Here is a 10,083-nt window from a genome sequence, read left to right on the forward strand (position 1 = left end):
TATGGGCAAGTCCTATTTCATCACCCCTGGCCGCCAGCAAATCCCATAGCCACGTGGTACTCCTGTATAAAAAAAGTTCTAGTGAGAAGTAGCTCAGTGTCGTGATTGCACGGGAGAAATAGCCAAGGACAACATCACTTCCTTGGGAGCACAGTCACATTGCATGGTACCTAGCTGCAGAGCGGGTCGTCCTGCACACTGACGGGACAAAGCTATAGGCTATAGTTCGGGAGAACAAGGCGCAATCGCATTCGCTTGTTTTCAAGCAAGGAAGTGGATTCTAACAAAAAGAGGGATTTGATTACAGTAGGTTACAAAAGTGTTTGGGATCTGACTCTTCTGCCTGGCGATAAAAAAAAAGGATTGCCAGACGTAGCAGTGGCTCAGGCATCTGTCACCACAGCGTGTTTAATGCGAGTGGACCTCTGTTCATTGTTTTAATATTTTTCAAGCCATAGTAGGCCTATGACATGCCAAGCATTTATGAGTAAGTCACTCCTTCATGAAGCTGCGCTCGTTAAATCGTCTGTGTGGATTGTCACGGCTGTCTACATTTGAGGACTGCAAAAGAGTCGTCAAAGGAAGAGCGCAAACCAAAGGTGCGTGTTGCGGTGTGCATACAGATATTTGACGCTCAGCAACTTAAAATGACCAAAGACGTGTCTATGTTACACTAATTTCAGGAAGTTGTGAAGTTGTGATCAGTTTCAGCCTGGTGTTACTGTTCCAGCGAAATTCGAGCTTGGATACATGGACTGGACCTCATGTGTGATAGACAATCTGTTGTTGAAAAGTCGACTGAATAGCCTGCTTCTTTGTTTTTGTGTTTGTCTATCCAAACTGGGATGACAAATCTCTAAGTTCTGTAAGGATTTCATACTTCGAAGCAACGTGTATTAATCTGCTTCATTGTGCTTGGAAATTACATATTGAACAAATAGCAAATATGAAAAGGCACGTCTTAATACTCGCATATGTTGCTGTTTGCTTATTGTGTGTTCGTTGCACCCTTACGCCGGGTGCGGAAACACAGACATTGCCCCATGAGTCGTGCGCGTCGTGCGGGCTCAGTCAGTCAATACAGTCGGACAGACTCGACACGGACTTTTTGGAGGCAGTAAAACGACACATTTTGAACAGGCTACAGATGAGGGAGAGACCCAACATCACTCACCCCATCCCCAAGGCGGCGATGGTCACGGCACTGAGAAAACTTCACGCCGGCAAAGTACGGGAGGACGGTAGGGTGGAGATCCCTAACCTCGATGGACACGCAAACTACAACAACGAAGTCCAAGAAGAAACATCGGAAATCATCAGTTTTGCAGAATCAGGTGTGTATCTCATGATGTGAAACTGTAAGATCCATCACGACTACAGGGGTGGTTTCTAAAGGTGTGTTAAATTAATTTACCAGTTATTACTGTTATCGATAGGCTGCCACCAGAAAGTGTGTGGTTGTCCCCGGTTTGAGTGTTCGGCATCTCTACTGCTGCTAAGTCATGTTGACCTGTTTTTGGTGTTCACTTTGAAAGTGAAATCACCAATCAATCGGTAACCCACAGTGGGTTAGAAACATCCACTCTTATCATCGCCGGGTGGCTTCTTAAGAGGCGGTTAAATCAGTGATTCATCCAGAAACGCAAGCCGAAGCAGGATAGCTTAATTTAAGGGAACAGGCGTGCAACTGGCCCGTCAGGTTAACTGACATCCACTCGATTCGGTAATTATTGATTTTTACTTGAGAAGAGATGAGGAATGGTGTGGTTGCAGACTGTCCGTAATTGATTGAAAAAAGACCTGTTTAGAAATTATATTAGTAATGGTATGGGGCAAACACCCAGGTGTGCAAGTGGCATCGATTTAGGTGTTTTGTGAAGTGATGTGAAACCCTCAATTGGCCGTTCTTTCCACTTCCAGGAATTCGACGTATAGCTTATTCTAAGTAGTCTAAAGAAAACATTGCACCCTCCTTAGAAACACCCCCCCCCCCCCCCCCCCACACACACATGCATACAGAAACATAAGTACTTGTGCATACACACTCACGCACACATTCTCTCTCTCTATCTCTCTCTCTCTCTCTCACACACACACACACACACACACACACATATATGTCCCCACAACACAAATAATTACTCTGCTGTCTGATAAGTGCCAGATTAGCCCATGGCTGCAGCTCCCATGCATTATATTTGTGTAATGAGAGGCATAAGCAAACAAACAACAAACAAATTGTTATGCGTCTTAAACTGGCCACTTTTCTTCCTCAGTCCATCAGCCTCACAGAAAAAAAAAAACAATTAGCCTGAACGTTTTCCTCCCCCCAACCCCCCACCCCCCTTTTTTAACAGTAAGAATGGCCCAAGCACACTCACGACAAGGCGAACAAAAGCCAGGCAATTATTAGGAGAGCACGGCGCGTACTTGCTAAACCCAATATGTCAACATTGGGCACAAAACAAAACAAAAACAAAGGACAAACAAAAGCAACGGCTTGGAATAATGCATGAGACATTTGAGTCGTGGTGGGTGACAGTGGTTTGGAGGACAGAATGAGGAGGGAGGAGGGGTGTACGTGTGTGTGTGTGTGTGTGTGTGTGTGTGTGTGAGAGAGAGAGAAAGAGAGAGAGAGATGGGGTGGTGGTGGTATTGCATGCTGTACTCACATAGCTGTTTCCATAAAGAATGCTTTTGAAATATCCCAAGCCAGGCCCATGCCAGGCCCAAGCCAGGCAAAGCATGTTTCTTCTTCCTCCCTTCCCGTCCACTATGGACGACACCTTTGAACCCCTGAGCTGGAGCATTGTCCAGTGGAACTGGCCCCGCTCCCTCTCCCGGGTCTGGATGTCTCCAGGGGGCCAGCTGGCACGCTTTCCCCAGAGTGGAGGCATCGAGCCAGGGGCACAGCGCAGCAGGGACAGGCCCCCGCGGCTCTTTATCTGCACAGAACAGGAGCTTTGGGCCACTGGGACAGGCGCGTTTCTTAGGGGTCGTGGTGTGCGTTGTTTGGAGAAATGTCATTATCGCATCAGGGAGCAGGGAGCCTAAGTGTGTGTGTGTGTGTGTGTGTGTGTGTGTGTGTGTGTGTGTGTGTGTGTGTGTGTGTGTGTGTGTGTGTATTGGGGGATCAGGGTAGGAAATTAAAGGGTGAGTGAACGTCAGAGGGTGTGTGGATGTGGTCAGCATAAAACTCAGTGTGGTGGTGGTGGTGGTGGTCATCACCGAGAGTGACAAGTGGTGCAAGGAGCTTTCTCTCTCTCTCTCTCTCGACCCGTGAACTGGTCGCGACAACAAACATCCGCGCCCCTGTCGCTGCGCACCCTCTGCCGCTAATGGTTTTAACGCGCGGATACCAGCCAGCGGGCCACTCTTATCTATCAACGTGCTCCGCAAGTGCAGCGCCAAGCCAAGCAAGGAGGAGGGGGGGTGTGGGGAGAGAATGAGAGGAGAGGGGAGGAACGCTGCCAAGGTGAGGGGCGTGTGTGTGTGTGTGTGTGTGTGTGTGGAGAGGGTCAGTTGAGGACGGGTGCCAACTTCATGTCTCCACTGACACTCGCCTGCGGGCCGTTTCAGGCGGATTCGGTGTCCCGTACCTAGGAGAGCGAAGCAGATCAGAGGAGAGTGGAGTAGGTGGAGACGGGTGGAGACGGGTGTTGAGAGAGGAGAGGAGAGAGGAGAGAGGAGAGGAGAGAGGAGAGGAGAGGAGAGAGGAGAGGAGAGGGGAGGAGAGAGGAGAGAGGAGAGGAGAGGGGAGGAGAGAGGAGAGGAGAGAGGAGAGGAGAGAGGAGAGGAGAGGAGAGAGGAGAGGGGAGGAGAGAGGAGAGGAGAGAGGAGGAGAGAGGAGAGGAGAGGAGAGGAGAGGGGAGGGGAGGAGAGAGGAGAGGAGAGGAGAGGAGAGAGGAGAGGAGAGGAGAGGAGAGAGGAGAGGAGAGGGGAGGGGAGGAGAGAGGAGAGGAGAGGAGAGGAGAGGGGAGGGGAGAGGAGAGGAGCGAGGGGGTTGTGAACAGGGAAAGGGGTTGGGAGGGGGTGTGAGTGCAGAAGAAGGAGGAAGAGTGCGTGCCGAGCTTCTCATTTGTCGAGTTGTTTTAGTCGACTGGACTCGCTGAACTCACCTCGAACCAGCCAGCCAAGTGCAAGTGAAGGGGGGGTGGGGGGGGGGATGGAATTAAGACGTCATTATTCGATATTATTCACTGTGGCAGGGAGCTGAAAAGGGGTCAGGGGGTTTGCAACTGGACCTGCTCTTTTATTACGGAGGCTATCACTCACCCCGGGCCAGTGTCTCCATCAATCCCAAACAGCAAACACGTCCACCTGCTTTTATTCCTCCCTGCCTCCCTCGTCATCCGATCCCGCCACAGTAGCGAGCGAGCGACTGGCCATATTGTAGATGTTTTGACATCAGGGTGAGACTGATGAGAGGTATTGTTAAGCCTCTCTCTGCTCAGCTGGAGGACAAAAAAAAAACAAAACAAAACAAAAACTCAGAAACAGTTACAGTTTGCGCATTTTTTTTTTTCAGAGCCTGTCGGCCCCGTAATTTCGGCTGGTCGCTTGGCTGGTTGGTCTGAAGTCCAGCAAGGCGTGTAGTTCTTAGCATTCCTCTTGAGGAAATTTCCCAGAGGGATAAACATGCCCCGGTATTCCCCTCCACACACACACACACACACACACACACACACACACACACACAGCCTTTCTCCCCTCTCCCCTTCCACCACCACCACCACCACTACCCCACACCCTCCCTCTCAGAGCCAGGCCGCGATAGCATGTGTTCCGCCCCAGTCGGAGCCCCTGAGTGATGACGCGCGTGAGCTTAGTAGGTGTCTTGGCGGAGGGGTCACTCAGGTGGCGACACGTTGCTGCAGCTCTCCTTTCAGCCCACCCCTGCGCTGCGCTGCTCTTCGCTCCTGGCTGACCCCGGTTAGTTTCCTCGCTCGCTCCTGACCTGTCATACCTTTAATACCTCTGCCGGCGCTTCCCATAGGAAACGGGCGCCGCTGCTGAATCCAACGGGAGAAGGGGGGTCAGCAGGTGAGGGGATGGGGATGCTGATGGGCAGGAGGGGCAGGAGTGTGGTCAAGGTTTATTTCGGACTGGGGGATCGAGTGACACTGGATAACACAGACATCGTCTCCACCCCACACCCCACCCCCGCATTTGCCCCCACCCAGCCGACAGACAGACGGCACTGAGATACCATCTGTGGCTTGCTTTCAGATGCGGGTGGGTGTGCCCAATGGCAGCCCTGGCATCGGGGTCACATGACCACTGACCAGACAACGCACGCACGGCTTCCTCCTTCTGTATTCATTCTTGTACCCCCACCCATACTCCACCCCACTCCAAAGTCAAAAGACTTCCTCTCAGTAAACATAGCTGCTGGTGCTGTGGCTGCTGTAGGCCAGTCCACGTCAGGAGAGCACAGCACGGAGCCCGCAGATTTACTGACTGGGGGCGAAAAAGAAAAGCAGTCGCTAAGGAATACGCACACTTTGTCTGACAGGCGTTGTCAGGGCAGGCAGGAGCTGTAGAGGCAGGCGTACCTGCCTGGCCAAATTCTGTAGCTATGGGGCTCAACTGTATTGAAATCCTCCGACAGCTCTGTGTGACGCTTGTGGAAGAATCGATCATTTGCCGCTATCTCAATACATATTTTCTGACACTTGAAACCACAACACCACCCACCCACACCCCACCTCGGAGCTTTTTTTGTATCTGTCACTGTCGAAGCTCTCCTAGTGTGTGCAGCCATGGGCTCGAGGGGATTTGCGTTGGGCCGGAGCTCTGAGCGAGTCTGGGCAGGTTCAAGTGAGTTTAAGCCACTCTTTAACAGGGGTGGGGGCAGGGTGGGCCTGCTCGAGAGGACCATCGTTTGAGCGGCAAGCTGTTGACATTGACCCGACTAATCAGTTTGCAAACAAGGTAATTTAACCATTTCATCTTGTGCCAGAAGCAAGCCATGCAAACTGTCCTCACACATACACACAAAGAAGAGCTAGAGAGACAGAGAGAGAGAGAGAGAGGGAGGGAGGGAATATGATTAAATTGTAAAACCCAGCATTTAAGATCATTCTGGTCATTATCTGTGCGCTGAAGGGGATCAAATGAGCCCACGCCAGGAAGGGAATACAAATAAAAAAAGAGACGCGAGGCTTTTCTCAGAAAGAGATGGCGCAGAGTTTGGGCAGAGGAGAGGAGGAGGGTGTGTGGGGGGGCACAGTAGCCAGTGTGATGTAAATGGCTTTTATTTGTGGCTCCTCACAGCCCTCGTGGCAAGGCCACGCGCTCAATGGCGGCCGCTGCCACGGTGCGGTCTTAATGTGGCGCAGCAGGCCTTTGTGCTGTCACTCTCCGCCCGCTACCGCCACCCCCGGGGATCCTGAGCGCTCGCTGTGAACTCGGTGAACCCCCTGGAGGGCAAGTCTGCGTCCCACCCCCCACCTCCTCACCCTCATCCTTCTCCCACCTCGCTCTCTCGCTCGGTGCATCTTGGGCTCCTTGCACGGCGGCCAGTTGGGCGAGGGCCCAGAGTGTTTGCTCTCCCCCAGCCAACCCACCAGGACTACCAACGCGCTGCACTGGAGGTGACTGATTGCCTGGAGCACGACAGGAGAGAAAGAGAGAGAGAGAGAAAGAGGGACAGAGAGAGGGAGAGAAAGATAGGGAGAGGGGAGTGAACAGAAAGAGAGAGGGAGGGAGGGAAGGGGAGTTCTACCAGAGCTATGTTAACCTTTACAACAGTGAAATCAGAGGAATATGTGAATTGGTAAATAAACCCCAGGCTTGAATGTTAAGTGTATTTTAATATCTTTTTCATGTGTGTGCCAAACTTTTTATTTATGGCTCAATCTCTTTTGAACTGATACTCTTTAATTGAAATGGTATGACTGTGAGTGAGTCAGTGAGTGAGTCTCTGTGTGTGTTTGTGTTTGTGTGTGTGTATGTATGAATCTGCAGCACTGTTCTCAAAATTAACCCTTTCTCTTCTGCTTTTTGTTTTTGTCGTCCCCCTCTCCTTCTCTCCCAGATGAAATCGCGGTCTCCAAGTCCCGACTCTTCTTCCTGGTCTCCAACGAGGGGAACCAGAACCTGTACGTGCAGCAGGCCAACCTGTGGCTGTACTTCAAGCTGCTGCCCGGGGGCCTGGAGAAGGGGCTCCGGCGGAAGGTGATGGTGAGGATCCGCTACCAGGAGCCGGCCGGAGGAGGCGGTGGCAGCGCCCCTCGCTGGGCGTACGTGGAGAAGAGGGTGGAGCTGAAGCGCAGCGGCTGGCACACCTTCCCGTTGTCCGAGGCGGTGCGGGCGGCGCTGGGCAAGGGCAACGGCCGGCGGCAGGACCTGGACGTGACGTGCGAGGCGTGCGAGGCGGCCGGCGTGATGCCGGTTCTGGTGGACCCGGCCGACCCGTCGCACCGGCCCTTCCTGGTGGTGCGCGCGCGGCAGGCCGACGGCAAGCACCGCATCCGCAAGCGCGGCCTGGAGTGTGACGGCACCAGCGGCGGCCTGTGCTGCCGCCAGCAGTTCTACATCGACTTCCGGCTCATCGGCTGGAACGACTGGATCATCGCGCCCGCCGGCTACTTCGGGAACTACTGCGAGGGCAGCTGCCCGTCGTACATGGCCGGCGTGCCAGGGTCGGCGTCGTCCTTCCACACGGCGGTGGTCAACCAGTACCGCATGCGCGGCATGAGCCCGGGCTCGGTCAACTCATGCTGCATCCCGACCAAACTCAGCACCATGTCCATGCTCTACTTTGACGACGAGTACAACATCGTCAAGCGCGACGTACCCAACATGATCGTGGAGGAGTGCGGCTGTGCCTGAAGGCTTCGGGACTTAACATCATTACGGTCAAAACTTTCCTTAAACGGGGACAATGTTACAACAAAAAATAAACTATAGTGACGTCGACAGGAAACTCATATTTATGGAACTTTGTATCATATATAGTAGATACATGTTATTGCGTGTGTATGCGCGCAAACACGAACAAACACACACAGGCGTGTGTGTGTGCACGGAGCAGAGGCTGATCAAAAAAAAAAACACAAAACACAAAAAAAAGCATATTTCTCCCGTTTTGCAGGTCAGTCCTAAAATGTACATGAACTCACAGACTTGGGATTAGAAAGGAGTTAGTTCTCACCAAAATGTTTGTTGTCTTCTAGTTTCCCATTTCTAGACAAAAAAATGGAAACTATCTGACTCTTCCTCTCCTCCTCTGCCTGCTCCTTTCATCCTGATGGAGCGAGTGATAGAGACGGAAGCATGGAGGGGAGAGGGGATAGGACTGAGGCTTTGCCAGAGGGACATGCTGGCTCTGTCCTTTGTAAGTACTTAAGCGACAACTGCCCCCTGGGAGCTTGGCAACACCACTGCCCACTCCTCAGCATCCTGAACACAATTCAGAACATCAGCACTTCTAGAAGCATCTCAACAAAAAAAAGACTCTGACTCACACAGAACAGCATTCCACCACCCCAGTGCGATTCTGCGTGCTTCTCTCTCTCTTTCTTTCTTTCTTTCTTTCTTTCTTTCTTTCTTTCTTTCTTTCTCTCTCTCTCTGTCTCTTTCTCTCTCAGACACACACACAAACACACACACACACGCAAACTCTCTCTTTTTTCTTTCTGTGTTGAGGCCTTCCTGTTTCAGGTCTGGTTTGAATTGTTGAGGATTTTGTTTTGTTCTGTTAGCGGCACTGAGACAAACTGGCACGCACCACTCAGAAGGCGCGGTTCCACTGCCCGTAGCTCCAGCGTCGGAACTCCGGAACCGCACACAGAATCCACTGTTCCGCTCGACCGCAGTGGGCCATTCACATCCATTCATCAACATCCACCCATCTCTCCATCTCTCCATCCACCCATCCCTCCATCCATCCATCCATCCCCTGGGGCTGAGCAGAGCCTCTTCCACTTCCTAGTACGCACAGGAGTCTCCACATCATCTAGCTGGTTAGTGCAAAAGCAGCACTTGCAAAGACAAATGAAAAGAAAAGAAAATTTAAAAAAAGAAAGAAAAAATTTACAAAAGTGAAACAAAAAAGAAGAAATAAATAAACTTGTAAATGCACAATTTCACAAAAGCACTTGCATATTTGAAATGCCTTCAAGAGGGTACAGAAATGGAGCACCTACCCTTGGTCCTTGCCCTCATCATACCAAGTGCCGCATGAGCTATGCAATGTATAGTTACCCATATTCATATCAAGACTGAACTCTCTCTTGTCTTCAGCTAGTCTTTAACTCTTTATCAATACTTGAAATGTGATCTTTCGCTTGCTGTCCAAAGCGAATGATTGTTACGATGTTTGCACTGAAAAGTTGCGAAAAAAGAAAAACTGCCATTGAAAAAAAGTTATTTTTATAGTAGTAAAATTTGAATTTTGTGAAAACAAATGTATTATACATAATGGAACCAAAGAAGCCAAGATATTAGCTATTATAAGAAGATGGCAAGGCCGTCACATTATTGTGTAAAATAATTGTTGATCATTTTGAAATGGCCTACTCACTGTATCAGGGTAAGACATAATAGATTCCATTTTGTAGCTCTATCATGTTATTGTTTTGTTTGTTTAATTTGTTTTGTTTTGTCTTGTTTTGTTTTCTACTTTGTACAGTAAACATACAAAACACTCATTTTTTCCATCTTTAAATACTTTACATTTGTTTTCTATTTAATAAATGTCATTTTTAGTGGATTCAAAATCAGTTAGTCCAATAAATAAATGTCATCTGTACAGTTCAAGTCAAATAAAATATGCTTTCTTACATATTTTGTAACTTAACCTTTTAACCCGTCTCCTCATTGCATGTGAGATTATAGAGAACGCATAAGCGACTCGACATCTTGAGCTAAACATACTTTATGTGAACATAGCCTTTATATAAATATAAAATAACACATTCAGTGAATCCAAAGGAACAAACAGAAACATCCCCAATGCATTTGCAGTCCATGTTTTTTATGATGGAAATGTGGTATTGCTCTATGTGGTTGTCTAGGGATTGCTTTACTGTAGCTATGCAGTTTTGCGGTCTCCCCTCACAACCACAGGGACGCCAT

General features: G+C 50.0%; 1 protein-coding gene across 1 annotated transcript; it reads left to right on the plus strand.

Annotated features, from left to right (window-relative positions):
- On the plus strand, positions 1–9,788 carry LOC121694083 (inhibin beta B chain-like). The gene is made up of 2 exons (XM_042074025.1): positions 1–1,334; positions 7,040–9,788. The coding sequence occupies exons 1-2, from the start codon at positions 947–949 to the stop codon at positions 7,834–7,836; spliced, it is 1,185 nt and encodes a 394-aa protein (XP_041929959.1). The 5' UTR covers positions 1–946; the 3' UTR covers positions 7,837–9,788.
- Positions 9,789–10,083: the final 295 nt, after the last annotated feature.

This window comes from Alosa sapidissima, chromosome 2 (genome assembly GCF_018492685.1).
Source record: "Alosa sapidissima isolate fAloSap1 chromosome 2, fAloSap1.pri, whole genome shotgun sequence".
Classification (NCBI taxonomy): Eukaryota; Metazoa; Chordata; class Actinopteri; order Clupeiformes; family Clupeidae; genus Alosa; species Alosa sapidissima.